General features: G+C 38.8%; 1 protein-coding gene across 2 annotated transcripts in view; it reads right to left on the reverse strand.

Annotated features, from left to right (window-relative positions):
• Window positions 1-20415, reverse strand: part of LOC130916155 (neural-cadherin-like) — a 442935-nt gene that overhangs the window by 51624 nt on the left and 370896 nt on the right. For both annotated transcript variants that reach the window (XM_057836649.1, XM_057836648.1), the window contains one exon: window positions 9900-10150. In XM_057836649.1, coding sequence (XP_057692632.1) covers window positions 9900-10150 — 251 coding nt within the window. The remainder of the gene's footprint in view (window positions 1-9899; window positions 10151-20415) is intronic.

The following is a 20415-nucleotide window of genomic DNA, read 5'->3' on the forward strand; positions in this document are numbered from 1 at the left end:
AACATTAAGAGGGGTTTTAATATAAGATTTCTATAACTTGTACTAACATTTATCTTTTAAGAACTGCAAGTCTTTCTATCCATGGATCACTTTAAATGAATGTTAATAATGTTAATGCCATCTTGTTAATTTATTGTTATGATAAACAAACACAGTACTTATGTACCATATGTTGAATGTATATATCCATCTTGTGTCTTATCTTTCAATTCCAACAGTAATTTACAGAAAAACATGGCATATTTTATAAATGGTTTGAATTGCTATTAATTACGATTAATTAATTTTTAAGCTGTAATTAACTCAATTAAAAATTTTAATCGTTTGACAGCCCTTTATATATATATATAGTGGTTTTAGTTGAAACACTGTATTTTCATCTGTGTGATTTTGACAAAGATCAGATCACATGTGATGATTTTATGCAGAAATGTGAGAAATTCCAAAACGTTCCGATACTTTTTCATACCATTGTAGCTAATAGCAAATAGCTACGACACACTTTCATTGCAATTAATATGAGTATTGCGAAAAGTGAGTGTTAAACCGAGGCTTATTGGACCATTTATTTTTCAAATGTGTTCGTGTGTCATTGCGCTGTCTAGCTGCGGGGATTTGCATTATAATACAAGGGCGCTTTTATTTGCAATACAAAAACTCCAACACACACTGAAGGTGAAATACTAGTAGAACGCTGTCTTTGTAGTAGCCTAGTAGTAGTATGGAAAACTATCCAGCATGCTTGTGCAAAAAAAGTGCAAGCATGACAAATTTGGACCGAAACGGCTGTTTTTGGACGGGGAAAAACGAAATAAGATCCTCAGCACGTTCTGCTGTGAGTGACTTCCAGCGCGCCTGCCTACTCATACCAACAAGTTCTCTGCCACCGTGCCAGACGTGCACGTAGCGCATGCTTTGAATTCATTATCATAAGTTGAGGTCTCTTAGATACATTTCACTTTCAAGTGCAGCAATAAGAGTCGAGACTGGAGCCGTTCGCCCCGGAGGCGAGCCTGTTATGGAGGCAGAGGCCGTGTACCGAGCCGGCCGAGCATTTTACAAGCCTGTCTCCGACACAAAGACTCATAAACAACATGGCCGCCCAACGGAGACCTGTGAGAGCAACGGAATTCAAGGCGCTCGCACACGTTTGCCCCTTCTACCTTTACGAGGACCGGATGCATCCCAGAGGACCTCTGGAATTAACTTAACCATGACCAAAAGTGTTCGTCTTTTTAAGTGCTCTGTGCGTACAAGGGCCATCAGCGCATACATATTTAAAAAGGCAACAGCAGTGGACTTGCTAGGTTTTATAATGCAACGCTTTCAAGATCTTACAGATTACGACGCCATTCGGCAGCACTTTTATTAGATTGTTTACACTGGGTGTACCTTTGTTGGCCCATTGCGAGGAAGCGAATTTATCGGTCGTAATATGAAGTATTTTGTCCGAGGGTAAATAATAACAACCTGAAGCTGATGGCGTCGATATCGGGGAAAATGATCTCATTTGCAAGTAAAATATAGGAAATACAGTGATCCCTCGTTTTTTGCGGTTAATGGGGACCAGAACCCACCGCCATAAGTGGAAAAACGCGAAGTAGCACCCCCCACACACACTTTTATTTCTGTGTTTTCAATTCATTTAGATTTTGCATTGATTGGAAAGACATACATATAAGACATGTTTTTCACTTTTTTCACCAAAGTATAATTTAAAATAATATAAAAAACTTACTAAAACACTGTATAAAGTAATTTACGGACTATAAGCCGCTACTTTTTTCCCTCATTTTGAATCCTGCGGCTTATTTGTTGCTTTATTTGGGTTAATAGTAGGGCTGTCAAACGATTAAAATTTTTAATCGAGTTAATTACAGCTTTAAAATTAATTAATCGTAATTAATCGCAATTAATCGCAATTAAAATCATCTATAAAATATGCCATATTTTTCTGTAAATTATTGTTGGAATGGAAAGATAAGACACAAGATAGATATATACATTCAACATACGGTGCATAAGGACTGTATTTGTTTATTATAACAATAAATCAACAAGATGGCATTAACATTATCAACATTCTGTTAAAGCAATCCATGGATAGAAAGACTTGTAGTTCTTAAAAGAAAAATGTTAGTACAATTTATTGAAATTTTATATTAAAACCCCTCTTAATGTTTTCGTTTGAATGAAATTTGTAAAATTTTCAATCAAAAAATTAACTAGTAGCCCGCCATTGTTGATGTGAATAATTACTTACACAATGCTCATGGGTGCTGAAGCCTATAAAATCAGTCGCACCCAAGCGCCAGCAGAGGGCGGCAAAACTCCATAAAACACAATTAACAAGTGAGCGTTTCACTGTACCGTCATTTAAATCTGTCTGAGCGGGGCATCTGTGTTAATTGCGTCAAATATTTTAACGTGATTAATTTTAAAAAATTAATTAACGCCCGTTAACGCGATAATTTTGACAGCCCTTGTTAATAGGCAACCCTTTATTTGACTGCGGCGTCATAAGACTGCCATAAGACCGTCATAATTATGACATAACACCATCATGGGCATTAATGAATGCTTATGACAGATGTCATTAAGTATCACTAACTCCATTTATACCCAGCTCGGATCTTTTAGATCCCTTCAAAAGTGAGATAATTTGCCGGATGACACAAAATGACAGTAATGAATGCTCATGACAGTGTCATGTCATAATTATGATGGTCTTATGACAGTTTTATGGTACCGCTGTCAAATAGTGTTACCAAATACCATAGCTAGCAATTAATAAAACAAGTGGAACAGTAATTGAAGAAATAATTAGCACAGAACATGAATTTTTAATTGTTATTTACAACTGTAGCGCTGCAATGTATGCTTAGAGGCATGTTGGATGACAACAGTGTTGATAGCAGGTGGCAGCAGAGGTTGACTGTCTCCCCCAAGGGAGCAGTGATGGCCAAATGAAGCTTCTTGAAGCATTGCAGCCAATTGGTTCAAAGCTTCATGATGGTTCATTTGGTCTTGGACAGACTTATGATGCAGTAAGGACAGCTGCGGCTTATTTACGAACAAATGCCGTTTTCATGGCAAATTTGGTAGGTGGCGGCTTATAGTCAGGTGCGTCATATAGTTCGAAAATGACCATAAAGTATATTTTAATAAATGTTTTTTAAGCATTTCAAATAATTATGATAGGTTTTAAACGTTCTATCCCACCAAATTATTTTTAAACAAGAATAAGATAGAAAAATGCTTGTCTTTATTAAATGCTTCATTGAGTGAGTCCACTCAAAGTCGCTCAAGCTGCTCACTTACAGACAATAAGTTGCTCAGCAAGTGTTTAACAAGCTAAACGATGATTGACGCATGCGGCGCTTTGAATTTTCGACTTCCAAGCACCTCTGGAAAGATCAAACCTTAACGCCTGTCAATCATCGTTCATTTTAATAAGCAACTCCAGTGCACTGCCTAAGAAACGCAGCAAGAGGGAGAGTGAGACTACCTGAGCTGCTCATCTGTATTTATTTTTTAATTGAATATAATCCGCGATTGACTGAGGGCACAAAGTTTGAAGCGCGAAGTAGCGAGGGATCACTGTAACATATTTACGATGCAGTTTTTGGGCTTTCGGGTTATTTGTTTGTATCATTATGAATGTTTGTTAACTCACAGTGAAATATTTTAATCACGACTAAAGGAGTAAAGGAGTGTGGAAAAAAACATTTTTGGGTTTTATTACAGAAATTTAAAATATTTGACGGATTTTGAAATTTGACCAATTTGAAAAATATTTCCAAGACCCTACAAACGGTTGTACATTTAAAATAAGTGTGCCCTATTCGACATTTGAATTTATTAATTGCAGTTAATCATGAGGACTAAGGTAAATAATTGTGACTAAAATGGCTTATTGTGCAGCTCTAATTTGCTTTTCTTTTGTAGTTGTCATAAAAATCTGGGTTTTGTTTTTTGTTTTTGTTTTAATTTCTTGTTCTTGTCTTGTGTTTGTTATTGCCCTTTAATTTCACCTGGTTTCTGTCTCCAATTAGTGTGTTGTCCTGTCACTTTGTAGCTATAAGCTCCCATTTCCTTTCTGTTTTGTCGGGTTATCGTTCATGTCACGTTCATGTCAGTTTCTGCCTTGTTATTACAGTCTGAAAGCCTACCAAGTCACCACTCAGGTTGTTTTTATTCTGGGGGACACTAACATTGACGTTCTACTCCTCCATCATCCATGAACTGATGTTCTGTCAAATTGATATCCAAAGCGTTAGTGAACATGCGCATGGCAACCACACCCTCCAAGGTTTAGCACAGGTCAAATGTCCGTCGAGTTGTATCTACCATTTTGACTACAACATTATTGCTGTTGTTGTTGCTACACTGAGTAATGTTTGTAAAGTGTATTCATTTCATAGTGCCTTTTGACCACTAACCATGGACTTCATAATGATATTGACAGGACACGGGGCCGATTAATAGGGAGCCTGCATTGTTGGCGTGGCCGTCAAAGCTGACCGAGTGGAATCACAAAGAGCTTTTTTCGTTGAAAACTCTTGTGAATAAATGCCTAAATTCCTGAATTCTTCATAGATATGGTGAATTCTTCATAGATATGACGTAAAACAGTCTTGATTCTTGGTTAAAAGCAAAACAAACCGTGGCGTTAGCATTTATTTTACGTAAATATGTCGAAGTATGATGCTAGTCTGTCAGTCAATGTGGCGGCCGCCATATTAAACAGGTTTTCCGGTGAACATTCTTGTGAATAAACGTTTAAATTAGGGCTGTCAAAATTATCGTGTTAACGGGCGGTAATTAATTTATTTAATTAATCACATTAAAATATTTGACGCAATTAACGCACATGCCCCGCTCAAACAGATTAAATTAACAGCACAGTGCAAGGCCAACTTGTTACTTGTGTTTTTGGAGTTTTGTCGCCCTCTGCTGGCGCTTGGGTTGGGCTGATTTTATGGGCTTAAGCACCACATGAGCATTGTGTAATCATTGACATCAACAATGGCGAGCTACTACTTTATTTTTTGATTGAAAATTTTACAAATGTTATTAAAATGAAAACATTAATAGGGGTTTTAATATAAAATTTCTATAACTTGTACTAACATTTATCTTTTAAGAACTACAAGTCTTTCTATTCATGGATCGCTTTAACAGAATGTCAATAATGTTAATGCCATCTTGTTAATTTATTGTTATAATAAACAAATACAGTACTTTTGCACCGTATGTTGAATGTATATATCCATCTTGTGTCTTATCTTCCATTCGAACAGTAATTTACAGAAAAATATGGCATATATTATAGATGGTTTGAATTGCGATTAATTACAATTAATTAATTTTTAAGCTGTGATTAACTCGATTCAAAATTTTAATCATTTGACAGCCCAAGTTTATGTATTTAGTTTCTCCCTGTGTTAGGGACTAGAAAATTGGCAAAAGTAAAAGAATTCAAATTGACACATAGAATGTAATTTTTAAAAATATATATTTTAGTTTAGGAATCAATTCCTTTGAAACATCTGAATTTGTAGCCTGTGCTTATTAACTCATGTCGTGCCATTGACAACACAGGATGTCTAATTCATTTAAACTGGGAGGATTGGCTGTGAATACTTAAGTTTCGGTGCCATTGACGTTCGTTCGTCCCTCCCAGTCAAAATGGATTGGACATTTAGTGCCATCAATTACATTCACTTACAATGGGTTAATTCTGTGTGTGTACATATAAAAACATTTTCAACATTTACATACATAGACAGACAAATGAAAGACAAAATAAAAGGACATTCCAGGGCAAGTGAGTGAGGCAATGTCAGGGTCTAAAATCTTTGGGACAGATGAAAGGTAAGGCTGAGAGTGAAAATGACTTTTGAAAACAGAGTGTAACATCAGAAGCGACAGGGGACACGACAAAAAGAAGAAATATGGAAAAACACATAAAGAAGCTTGAGATTCTCCTGAGACTTTTAGGATTTTACTGTCGTTGAAAAATGAAGACATGCAATGTTTCCCCTTGCTGATTCTATTGCACTGCAGATATTTGCTTCACCTTGCCTCCTTTTTATAATGTATAATCTTCATTTGGCACGGACGATCAATACTGGTACATGTATGTGCACAAACAAACAATGGCTACATTTATATGGGCACATTTATTCGGATTTAAAACACCGATCGGAATAAAAAATACTTAACGTACAAGCCCCATTTGGAATATTTAAATCCATTCCGATCAAGATTTTATTCCGAACAAGAGGAGTTGTTTAGGAATTAAACAGCCTGGACCGTGCACGTCTGTGACATCAGTATAGGCGTTATTTTTTATTCCTGGAAGCCAGTAGAACAGTGTTTTCGTCAGGTGTGCCATTTAAAATCCCCCCCCCCAAAGTATATATTTTATTTATATATATATATATATATATATATATATATATATATATATTTATATTATTTAATAGTTTATGATATTATTAGGGTGGCCCCTGACTGTATTTTGAAGGACACTCAGCTTTGTTAACAGCACGCGGACCAAGTCGTTGGAGTTGCAGTAGATTTGTGCGAGCGAGTTATTGCTCGTGTCATGTTTAAGGACAACTCGGATTTCTAGCCATCAGCCACCTTGCTGTCTACAACATATGTTGGAATAAAACGCAGGGGAGGATTGAAGGTTGTCACATATGAATAAAACGGAAAGGATACTTTCGTGTACTGTATATTGACATTTAACGAGTCTAGACATGCTAGGGTCCACATTGTCGTGGACAAGGTGGCTGATGGCTAAAATTCTGAGCAGTTCTTGAATGCAAGACGAGCAATTAACTCGCTCGCCCTCACACGACTGAGAACAAATTTGATGCACACGCAATACACACACGGATAAGTTTTTAAAAAGGATAACTTCGAATCCTTATGGACTCCGAAATGGCTGGGCGGAATTTGCTGGAATTTTACAGTGTTGTACAGGGTGGGGCAGAGCAATTTGCTTATTTAAATTTGGCGCCCTGAAGCGATGGTTGCTCTGAGGATGGTAGGGATGGACTTATTTGAGAGGGTGTGGCTTAAAGTTTGGTTCTCAACGTGCGTTATTTATTTTTTGTCCATTTTCAGGAACCCCAGTGAGCATCATGGAGTGGACGAAGTTGGAACACGCTTTCGCTGTTTTCTTCAAGCGGTCGCTCAATTGTCGCAACGCAACGTGCATTCCGTAGACAATTCAATATCGCCCCCTGTGGTCGTGTTCCTGGGCGGCAGTCGATTGTTTCATTGGTAAAGAACTTCAGTGAAACGGGTGATGTAAATCAAAAGAAACTTGGCCTCCCAAAGCGCCTCTCATGGATTTTCATGGACAATAAAATTGCGTGGATTATGTTCCTGCACCATAGCTACCGTATTGGCCCAAATATAAGACAGCCATGATTATAAGACGACCCCTCTTTTTCAAGACTCAAGTTTGAAAAAAAGACTTTTTGAACACCAAATTAATTTTTATACAGAAAATAATTACAGTACATCCAAAACAAATGATTATAACAATATATTTGAGAGAAAAAGCATGTTATTTTACCTCATTCAAATCTTAATATCTGAACATTTAAATATGTAAACTAAAGTGCAATCACATTCGTAAATGAATGGCTTCTGGTTTTTGAAATGTAAATAAACCAATCTATTGTGATAAAACAAAAAAATTGCAATGACTGCATTAACCATCAAAGTGAAGTCTAACTGTAACTGTAGTCTTGAAACAAATCTGAATAAGGAAAAACATTGCAATAAAATAATGCAAACTGGTTAAACTTGAGAGAAGCTGAGATCTGTCATGATAGAACATTGCTTCAATGATATCTGGTGCCATCTAGCGTCGTGAATGGGTATAATGTCTAGACCACAGATATAAGACGACGACCTTCTGCAGACAGACCGTCAGGGGGATCTCAAATCAGATTCTCTCACCGTGTCAATGTTTTGGGGTGTCCTTGCTGTTTGTGGGAGACCAAACTTTAAGCCCCACCCTCTCAAATAAGTCCATCCCTACCCTCCTCAGAGCAACCATCGCTTAAGGGCACCAAATTTAAATAGGCAAGTTGCTCTGCCCCACCCTGTACTTTATGCTTCTGGGAGTTTTCTTATATCGGGTTGATCTCTGTAATCCTCCATTTAATGCGGAAAATGAATACGAAATTCCAAAATTTAGCTGAGAAAATGTAATGTAATGTAATGTTGCAGTTGGCTTTCAAACTTTACGGTTTCATGCCGAAATTTAAATGTGCTGAGTACTCCACAACAAGATGCTGAATTAAAAAAATGTACAATTTTCCAGAATATTACTAAGGGATTCATTTCGGCTCGATATTCATACTGTAGCGACTTATTATATGTTACGTCCGCAATGGTTCAAGGGTAGTTGTATCAACCATGACTGAGAATGGTGTTTTCTGTTCAATAAATTTCCTTTCTCTTGGGGTCGTGCAGTATATGGAGCACAAAAGCAGAAAGTAGGTCTTTCGCATTCTTCTCCACGTCGCTTGCCACAATATTGTACACAGTATTGTGCATTAACTTTATGGTGTCATTTTACTATTACTACATTACAACTGCATTTCTAAGGAAAGTATGTTTCATCTGCAATTTACTTGTATTGCATTGATGTTACACAAACCCGAGCAACGGCAAGTCATACTGCTTGTCTGATCAATAGTTTTAGTTAGGGTTGTTCCGATCGTGCTTTTTTTTTTTGCTCCCGATCCGATCCCGATCGTTTTAGTTTGAGTATCTGCCGATCCCGATATTTCCCGATCCGAATGCTTTTTTTTTTTTGCTCCCGATTCAATTCCAATTATTCCCAATAATTTTTCCCGATCATATACATTTTGGCAATGCATTAAGAAATAAATGAATAAAACTCGAATATATACATTCAACATACAGTACATAAGTACTGTATTTGTTTATTATGACAATAAATCCTCAAGATGGCATTTACATTATTAACATTCTTTCTGTGAGAGGTATCCACGGATAGAAAAACTTGTAATTCTTAAAGGATATATGTGACTTTGTATATTGTGACTAAATATTGCCATCTAGTGTATTTGTTGAGCTTTCAGTAAATGATACTGCAGCCATTCAACCTAAATGCATGATGGGAAGTGCAACCATGATAGGGTGTTAAGAAAATGATCAACTACCACCTTTCTTCCTCACATTGCCTCCCACGTTAATTTTAATTGCTGAGGGAGGGAATGTAAGTCTTTAGCCAAATAAAAAAAGGCTCCAAAGGCTGTCAAAATTCTCTCTATTCATTATACGCTGAGTTTAGCTCTATATATTGGTAAAACGGCGCCTTTATAGATTGAACTCGACAATGCGTGAGTGGGTCGAGCAGTGCATGCGTTAATTATTTTACGTGATTAATTCAGAAAAAATAATTACCGCCGTCAACACAATAAATTTGATAGCCCTACTTTACGCCAAAATGAGTGTAAGACATTTTGTCTGTAACGTTATATACAATTAGAAAACGATTCAAATTCAACAAAATATTTTAAAAAAGGCATGTGCGATATTTTTTTGCCGATTCCGATACTTTAAAAATGACGTGATCGGACCCGATCGATCGGGACGTCTTTAGTTCTAGTGTCCATGAAAACAGTGCATTCCATCCTAATTTTAATCCGAACTCTGATCGGATTAAAGAAATGTTCTCCGTGTAAACGTAGCCAATGTTTAGGATAGCAGCATGTTCTGAACAAACAAAGAAAGCAGCATGATCATTGAAGATATGAAGGCAAACAAAAATGACATTTAAACAGGTGGAGTGTCAATGAGTCACCACAAGTAGAAGAGCACATAGTCAACATAGCTACCCAGGAAGGCCATCACACATATACTGATGGCAAACATGGAGCTCAGGCTGAGGCTGTTGCCGTCCTCGTTATGGAACATGGCGAGCGTCACCTCGCAGTGCCGTCCTCGGTAGCCTTCGTTGCATTGGCACGTGTAACGCGAGGGCGAGTGAGCCACGCAAGTGCCGTAGCGGCACGGCCGCCCGGCGCACAGCGTGTAGATGCACGCTTTGCCAGAAGAGCTCTCCTTAGTGATGTGACCTGGAGGGCACCTGTTGGCAAAGGAAGGAGGGATGAAACTTTGATTCCTGGCACTCATATATGCAACCGCAGTACTTTTGGAAGAATATTCCCTGGATCTTTGTATTCTAGAATGAAGAAAGCTTGAATATAGAGATCAAATCCAAAATGTGACTCATGTTTTTATAGTAAGATTTTGATATGAAAATACCCTATTGGCCCGAATATAAGACGGTCTTTTTTGCATTGAAATGATTGAAAAAGAGGGGGTCGTGTTATATTCGCGGTCTAGACGTTATACCCATTAACGACGCTAGATGACGCCAGATATCATTGAAGCGATGTTCTGTTATGACAATTTTCAGCTACTCTCCCCATTCACGACGCCAGATGGCGCCAGATATCATTGAAGCGATGTTCTGTCATGAGAGATCTCAGCTACTCTCAAGTTTAACCAGTTTGCATTATTTTATTGCAATGTTTTTCCTTATTCAGATTTGTTTCAAGACTCCAGTTATAGTTAGACTTCACTTTGATAGTTAATGCATTTATTGCAATTTTGTTGTTTTATCACAATAGATTGGTTTATTTACATTTCAAAAACCATAAGCCATTTATTTACAAATGTGATTGCACTTTAGTTTACATATTTAAATGTTCAGATATTAAGATTCGAATGAGGCAAAATATCATGATTTTTCTCTCAAATAATATTGTTATAATCTTTTGTTTCAGATCTACTGTAATTATTTTCTGTATAAAAATTAATTTGGTGTTCAAAAAGTCTTTTTTCCAACTTGAGTCTTGAAAAAGAGGGGGGTCGTCTTATAATCATGGCCGTCTTATATTCGGGCCAATACGGTATATATGTAGTGCAGGGGTCGCGTTAACCGAATATTTTCCGTCGTTGACCGGTTTTTTAAAACGGTGACGGAAAAAACTGAAGTCCGTCCGTCATTTTGACAGGTTGCAATTCACACCCCAGACCACAGGGTGGCATATTAATTAGCTATTGTCTCTCTTAATGCATGACGTCGTTGGCTATTCTGTCAGAATATTGTAGCGTCACCGTGGTCTGGCGGCAGCACCGTGATTGACACATCAACACGAGGTTCTTATTGGTGCACCCGGTGTGCCAGCGCGTCATCCAATAGGGAATGGGACGTACTACGTCATTGTTTGGACGCGCCTCCATGCTGGCAATATGATTCACTTCCGGGCCGGCAGACTCAATGCAGATTGTAACGTGTGGTCGTGCTAAGCTAACTCTTTCGGTGTTTTAGAAAGAAAATATGGGTGCTTATTGTTGCGTTACCGGGTGCAACAGCGTCTCCTACGACAAAAAAAGGGGTTAGGAAAAATGGACTCACTTTTCACCGTTTTCCTGCGTGGAGGACCAAATATCAGATCACGAAGGTACGACGGATGGCTGGATTGCAGCGGTTCGTCGGAAAAGCATTTATGATCATATTTCTGCTGGAATGAGAGTGTGTTCCTGTCATCTCTACTCTTGTAAGTTGAACGCTTTATCCACTTTTGGTTTCAATACGTTTTTGTTTTTTTACACCGTTGTGTAAATCTGCCTCGGTAGCAATGCTCGCCTACTACGACTCACCTACCTGTTGTGTTCCTAGGTAAACCTGCTGACAACACATCCCGATTGGTCACCATCTCTCTTCTTGGATCATTTGACAAAGAAAATTTGTTCAATGGAGTGGTTCCATTTGTCCTGTGTCGGACTCAAACAAGCCCCTGCAGCAGACGCCATCTGGGTCTGCCCTTCTCGTCGATGAACTGCGGGCTTTTAACTTGTGAAAATGCAAGAACTTTAATGCACATATTTATTCTGCCTGGCTATTTAACTATGGCCAGTGACGTTTTTTTTTTTTTTTTTTTTTTTTTAAACCACTTTGACAAAGACACGTTTCATTGTAATGTTGAATTTATATATTCTATTATTATTTTTAAATGATAATATTCTTATTTGCACTTATGTAGACTTTAGACTGTCAATTCAAATAGTGTTGGAAAAGTTGCAATACCTAAAATAGAAATGCAAGAACTGTAAAGTACATATTTATACACCTTTATTTACCTAAGGCCACTGGATATTTTTTAACTGCTTTGAAAAATACAGGTTTTGTTGTGATCTTGTATTTATATAGTATATAGCTTTTTATAATGTATTATGTATTATAATATTTGCTGCCCCCTGCCAGAGTGTGGGCCATTTTGTACTAAAAGGATTTTAAACTGTCAGTTCAAATACTGTGTTGGAGACTAGTACTTGCAATACTTAAAATGGAAATGCAAGAACTTTAAAGCACATATTTATCCTGTCTGGCAATTTACCCAAGGCCAGTAAATAGTGTTTTAAAATACTTTGACAAAGGCACGTTTATTGTGATCTTGTATTTGTGTATTACTTATAATTATATAATATTTGCTGCCACCGTCAGAGGGTGGGCCTTGTTTGCACTAATTTAAAGATTTTAAACTGTCAATTCAAATATCGTATTGGAGAAATTGCATTACTTGAAATAAATCTATTGCAACTTATCAGTCCCAGTTCTTGTCTACAACACTGTCCAAAAATTGTCAATGCATATTCCAAATAGAATAACAAAATTAAGTCACCTGACTTTGTAATTATTACACCTGTTTATTATGAAGACCTGAAGTAAACAACAAGCAGTTACAGTTTGTCAAGAAGTTGTTCAAGTCATGTTTTGGTATTCATATTTTATTGACTTTTCACAACAACACTTGGGATCGTGTTTGTAAGAGCAGAGCAAACTGAAGTTTCAGCGTGCACTCTTCGCCTTTCCAACCTCTCATAACGCTCCGATGTGGTGCGCTTGACCTCAGAATAACCCAAGAAGAGATATGGTGACCAATCGGGATGTGTTGTCAGCATTTCATATGCAGGTTTTCCTAGTAACACAACAGGTAGGTGAGGAGGAGGAGAAGGTTAGCATTGCTACCGAGGCAGATTTACACAACAGTAAAAAAAACAAAAAAAAATGTATTGAAACCAAAACGGATAAATCGTTCAACTTACAAGAGTAGAGATGAGGGGAATACACTCTCATTCCAGCAGAAATATGATCAAGAGAAATGCTTTTCCAACGAACTGCTGCGCCCCAGCCATCCGTCGTGCCTTCGTGATCTGATATTTGGTCCTCCATGCAGGAAAACGGTGAAAAGTGAGTCCAGTTTTCCGCGCCCTTTTTTTAGTCGTAGGAGAAGCTGTTGCACCCGGTAACACAACAATACACACCCATAATTTCTTTCTAAAACACCGAAAGAGTTAGCTTAGCACGACCACACGTTACCATCCGCATTGAGTCTGCCGGCCCGGAAGTCAATCATATTGCCAGCATGGAGGCGCGTCCAAACAATGACGTAGTACGTCCCATTCCCTATTGGTGGACTAGATTGTCGCCTGTGTATAGACAAGTTTCCGAGGTACTTCCGGTTTACTTCCTTATGTCTTCCTTCCCCTTCCGTTTCCGCCTGTTTACCGTTGAAGTCAATGGCGGTGGAATCGAAGTTGGGAGGTCTTTATACAAGATCCCGGGAATGGTATTTTGATGTAGGCGGGTGGAGAACCAAGCCAAGGCCTCCATGCTTCGTACCATGTCGATTTCCAAACCATGGGGGCTCGTACTCGTCATACAGGTGGGAGGGAAGGAGATGGACAAAACTGACAGCTCCTGCAGTCATGCCCCCGCTGTTATGGAAGGTAATGTGCTCTAAAAATACGAAACCTAAAATCTGGCGCATGAAACGACTTGTTGCCTTTGCTATTGATATTACGATGATGATTGTAATTACGAAGTTTAATCATTTTTACAACAACTAGCTTCTGCTACTGCTGCTAGCCGCCTGTTGCTAATCGTGTTTGAATGCACCGCATAAATCCAAGTGTTGCAAGTTTTTACTCGTTTGTTTACAGCTGGGTATTGCTGTTATAAAAGAGAAGACAACTTGACTTGTACGTTGATGGACATATATTGAACATATATAGTTTGCGTTCCACAATGATGATGACAGCTCGACTCCTGGGAGAGGCCGAGGGAGGCAGGAATTGTGACAGACGGTGGTTCGCCGAGATCGCCGTGATCCAACTACGAACTTGTGAACGGTAGCGTCTTTAAATATATGCTATTGGAGCTGGAATTACCGAGGACGGGAAAAAAGCACATCTAAATGCCGCCGAGGGCCTCCGTGATGTCGCTATTTGTTCACGAGGCTCCGGGGCTCTGCGGTCTGATATCACATTCTCGTATGCTATTTTTGCAATACTTTTATAAATGTGATTTATTGACCTGTTTTGGAGTGCACCAATCGTTTTAAATAAAACAAGAAATTTAATCATGTCTAAATGTTTTATTGCGATCAGTGCCTGCAAAAAAAGAAAGAATGACATACTATTTGTGTTTGCATCATATGTACATAACCTTGTAGCATTTCCTTGTAACAAAACAATCCATGTCAGCCCTTCTGCAGTCGGCAAATGTAATATAACTTGTAATTTCACCACATTTTGGTCACTAATGGCCGTAGTATCAATCCATTCCTCACGTTAACACAGGCTGACCGTTGTTAATAATTTTGTCCACGAATGATCAACGAAGTGACATGAACTGCCATCCAATCTCATCTACGTGTCATCTAGGTCGTGCTGAATCAATTTTTGAAGATTCCATTGGTTTCTCTGGCTTGATTTCGTAGTTTTATCGTCGTCAATACACTGCTAATACACTGCTACTCGACCGGACCGGAAGTGCGAAGCAGACATTTTCCAAGATGGCGGCGCCCGTATTTCGCTCAGGAAACTTGTCTATAGACCCCAATCACATGACGTCACAACTCCGCCCCCTGACTGGAGCAGCCATATTGTCCGTCAGCTCGTTGTGTTTACACATTACCGCTACGTACATGCCTCCTATTACGGCGTGTTTTTCTGCTCGTTAACATTAATAATCAAAATGGCGAAGGCGTGTGTGGCGGTTGGTTGCAGTAACAGAGAAGATAGACGGAGAGACTTGAAGTTCTACCGTATTCTGAGAGACCCGAAGAGGAGAGCGAGATAGACTGCTGTAATTCGACAAGAAATCTGGGCACCAAACGATCCACAGACTATGTAGTAGTCATTTTATATCTGGTAAGATGCATTTAATATATATTTAGAAGATTTTGGGCTGACAACCACAATTAAGATCATTGTGTGACGTTGGTGATTGGGGTCTATATAGTTGCCTCTTTTTCTTCGGGAGTGGAGTTGTTTTGTTGGTGTTGTTGGCGGTAAGCAGAGTAAAAAGAGGGAGAAAAATACAACTTCCGTGTCTAATTTTTCGCCGCCAAACAAGCGTTACAATATTAATTAAAAATGAATGAAAACTAAATACTATTGAATATGTCATCATTATCATTTTAAAAATTTAAGTGACTGGTAAAAATAGATTATGACTGGATTTTTATGACCCTGTCAGTCAAAATGACAGACAACGAAAATGTCTAGCGCAACCTCTGATGTAGTGGTACCTCGAGATACGAAAGCTTCGGTACAATAAAAATTTATTTTGTGATTTTTTTTTTACCGCTTCTTGAACAACTTCCAAGTGATGCTTCGTTGTACAACTTCTAAGTACCCTAATTTTCACACTATAAGGCGCACCTGACTATAAGCCGCAGCCCACCGAATTTGGCACGAAAACGGCATTTGGTCATAGATAAACCGCACTGGACTATAAAACGCAGCTGTCCTCACTGTATCATGGGATATTTACATCAAAAGATATTAACCGACAAAACTATTTGACAGCGGCATCATCTGACTGACTGTCTGTCATAAGACCAAATGAACCATCATTAAACTTGAACCAATTACTGCAAAGCTTTATTGCTTCAAGAGGCTTCATTTGGACATCGCTGCTCCTTTGGGGAGACAGTCAACCTCTGCTGCCACCTGCTGTCAACAATGTTGTCACCCAACATGCCTCTTAGCATGCATTGCAGCGCTACAGATGTAAATAACAATCAAAAATCATGTTCTGTGTTAAATATTTCTTCAGTTACTGTTCCAGTTGTTTCTTCAATTTCTAGTTGTGGTATTTGCTAACACTTTTTGACAGTGATGCCATAAGACTGTCATTACACAATCATAATTATGACATGTCTCTGTCCTGAGCATTCATGAATGCTTAGAACAGATGCCATTAAGTGTTATCCGGTAAAATATCTCACTTTTGAATGGATGTAAAAGATCCAAGATGGACAAAAATTGAGTTAGTGACATAATTTGCCAAATGACACTTAATGACATAAGCATTCAGTAATGTCCATGATGGTGTCATGTCATAATTTTGATGATCTTATGACAGTCTTATGACGCCGCTGTCAAATAAAGTGTTACCTAAAAAAAAATAAAAAAATATGCAACAAATATCAAAATGAGGAAAAAAGTAGCGGCTCATAGTCCGAAAATTACGGTAATGCTTTTTCAATGCACAAACGGTGAGATGAAATAGCAATCATTGTTTGCTATGAGCTTGACTAGTCATGCGATAACATCTGGAGAATAAACTGGAACCAAACAAACTAGTTTACACTTAAGCACCGCCACAAGGCGATAAAGCGGTACAAATAACGCCTGGTTGGCGCCGAAATTGCGGCGAAAAGTTGGGACGATAACGTATGCGCCCTTGGTTGGTGTGACACAAGATAGAAGAGGAGCAGCCCCCCTCATCAGCCGCCCCGGAGGCTAATAACAACGGCTCATCCAAGATGGATGAGGAACAATCTCCCACAGGACCATGAGATCTGATAAAGACTGGACACAATGTTCGAAGATGACGTCGCATCCTTTATTGGCTGACGCTGACAAACGTTAACTCCAGTCCTCCTGACAACAGTAAAGGGCTTTTAAGCTTCTGCGCTGGGGCGATGCTGTAGCGACGCCGTCAACGGTGTACACACTGCTTGGACCCTCCCCCATAGCCTCACATGAGCCTCCCTCCCAGAAATCCTGTCTACGCGTCACGGTGACGCGTTGCTACGTGAACGGCAAGGACTGTGATTGGTCCACACAAAACGACATTTCCGTGAACAGGCATGCAGTGTGTTTGCTGGTGTGATATTAAAGGTTGAGATCGTCAAATTTGCCCGTTGACATCCGAAAATATCGAAAGTGAATCTCTATGTGTGGTAAATTCACCCTTTCTCTGACTGGACTGGTTCATTGGCCGGACAGTCCACCTCCGCAAATGGTTTCTGGATCTACTGCGATTCAACAATTGGAGTAAAAGCAATTCTTTTTCGATTTGGATGAGCTCCAGCTCGAGAAACAGCTGCTCTTTCTCCGACATTGGGCGGCACACTATGGCGCAATGTAACACTTCTACGCAGAGCTTCAAATGCTCATCGACTCATCGATAATTAATGATTTTGCGTTGGGCCAATGGCATACAGTGGTATGAAAAAATCTGAACCTTTCGGAATATCTCACACTTCTGCATACAATCATCATCAAATGTGAGCTGATATTTGTTAAAATCACACAGATGAAAAAAACTGCTTTAACTAAAACAACCCAAACATTGACAGGTTTTCATATTTCAAAAAGGATAGTATGCAAACAATGACGGGGGGGTAGGTAAGTGAACCATCACATTTAATATTTTGTGTGTCCCCCCCCTTGACAGCAATTACTTCAACTAGACGTTTCCTGTAGCTGCAGTCTGGCACATCTATCAGGACTAATCTTGGCCCATTCCTGGGATGTCTGGCCTGAATTGTTGTAATTAGTTCAGGCCACAGCATCTCAATAGGGTTCAAGTCTGGACTTTGACTTTGGATCATTGTCTTGTTGCAGCATCCATCCTCTTTTTAGCTTCAACTGTCTGACAGACGGCCTCCGGTTTTCCTGCAAAACATCCTGTTAAACTTTTGAATTCATTCGTCCATTAATGATTGCAAGTGGTCCAGAACCTGAGGCAGCAAAACAGCCCCAAATCATGATGCTCTTGGGGATGAAGTGTTGATGTTGGTGAGCTGTTCCATTTTTCCTCCACAAACATGACGTTGTGTGTTACTCCCAAACAATTCAACTTTGGTTTCATCAGTCCACAAAATATTTTGCCACAACTTCTGTGGAGTGTCCAAGTGCCTTTTTGCGAACATTAAACGAGCAACAATGTTTTTTTAGACAGCAGTGGCTTCTTCCATGGAGTCCTCCCATGAACACCATTCTTGGCCAAAGTTTTACATATAGTTGATGTGTGCAAAGAGATATTGGACTGTGCCAGTGATTTCTGTAAGTCTCTAAGGTTCTTTTTTACCCCTATGAGTATTCTGCGCTGACGTCTTGGCGTCATCTTTGATGGACGACCACTCCTTGGGAGAGAAGCAACAGTGCCAAACTCTCTCTATTTGTAGACAACTTCTCTGACTGTCGATTGATGAACATCCAGACTTTTACAGATGGTTTTGTATCCGATGCACATCAGACAATGCTTCTCATCAAGGCAATTCTTACCAGGTGTGTGTTTTATAGTGGGAAGAGCAGCTTTAAACCACTCATCAGAGATTGAGCACACACCTGATTTAAACGGTTTGGTAAAAATTGGTTTCAATTGCTCTTTAAGTCTCCTTAGGCAGATGGTTCACTTATTTAATTTCCCCCTTCTGTCATTGTTTGCATGCTATCCTCATTAAAATATGAAAACCTATAATGCTTAAGTGGTTTTAGTTAAAGCAAACACTGTTTTACATCTGTGTTGATTTTGACAAAGAGCAGATCACATTCGATGGTGATTTTATACAGAAATGGGATAAATTCCAAAAGGTTCAGATACTTTTTCATACGGCTGTAGTTATGCCATTGGCCCGACGCAGAAGCATAAACAATGCATGACGTAGGAACCAATTCAAGACTGGCGACAACCGTGGACACCGTCCCGACAGCATTTCCAGTTCGGCTCCTGGCAACTTCAAAAAGTCTTTCAACTGTCAACATTTCCGTCAGAGGTCGTCACTCCTCAGGAATGCTCATTACATGCTGAATGCTGACTCTGGACCCAACCTTCCTGTTTCCTGGTCGTTTCTTGCTGTTTGCTTGCTGTTTTAGATTACCCTCAACTTGGAATAAATTGTCAGCCTTGTTTAGAGTCAATGTGCTTTTCTTCCAGCCATCAATATTAAAGACATTGGTGTCAGACAAGAGGTAAGCATTAGAATGAACGTTTAACGAAGAGGTCTCACGCCAACAACAGGCAATCTGAAGACATTACAGCAAATTTGATGTGGTATTTTTAGTACAGCTTAGAACAAATTAGGTGATTTATATGTAAAACGTGAGTCATTATACCAAAAAATTATAAAAAGGAAAGCCACTTCATACCAAATTCGTATCGTGAGGAGCCACTGTATATTCACTGTATATTGCTTTTCAATCACATACAGTATCAACCATTTCGCTACGACGTTTCATCTCTGAGAATTGATTGATTAACCCTTTCTCCAATATTAGGGGTCTGAAGCTAATGTTGCTAATTCACTTGGGCTAATTTTTTTGTATAAACACCCCCAAAATTTATCAGTAGCTTAACTAATTCACTGTAAGCCCAGGTCACAGAGTATTTGCTGTGGTAGCAGGTAAAAAAGGGAGACCCTGTCTATATGAATGGAATCAAAACACGTAAGAAAAAAAAAATCCTAAATCTTGCATGAAAGGGTTAAGAAAACGGAAAGAAAATGAACGGTTCTTCTTCTTGGTGAGGTAACTTTTACAAATTTTGATTGGAATAGATTTTTTGATAACGAAACTTTGAGTCAATACGAGACGAACATTTAATGAGGAAATGCCCATTTTTAGCCCTTAAGTGACATGGACAGAAATAAAATAAATTTAAGCAATCTGGTGAGCACACAAAAAAAATACATCTGGTGCGCACTACAGTGTTTCTAGTGTGCACCAGAAGCTATCTGGTAAACCTTAGCATTATATAGCATTAAGTTAGCGGACTTTTGCTATGCAAGTTAGCCAATTGTTGTAAACATTAGAATTACGTATATAGCAGCTAAGCTATCGGACTTTTGCTATGCAAGTTAGCCAATTGTTGTAAAAATTAACATTATATAGCATTTAAGATAGCAGACTTTTGTAATGCAAGTCAGCCAATAGTGTACCGCAGGAATGCTATTTTTACACCGTCATGTCGCATTGTACAGCGGAAGTGGGACATTATAGGCAAGCCCTCGCATACAAATCATTATATTTCTGCTAGTTTTC

Source organism: Corythoichthys intestinalis, chromosome 5 (assembly GCF_030265065.1).
Source record: "Corythoichthys intestinalis isolate RoL2023-P3 chromosome 5, ASM3026506v1, whole genome shotgun sequence".
NCBI classification, from domain to species: Eukaryota; Metazoa; Chordata; class Actinopteri; order Syngnathiformes; family Syngnathidae; genus Corythoichthys; species Corythoichthys intestinalis.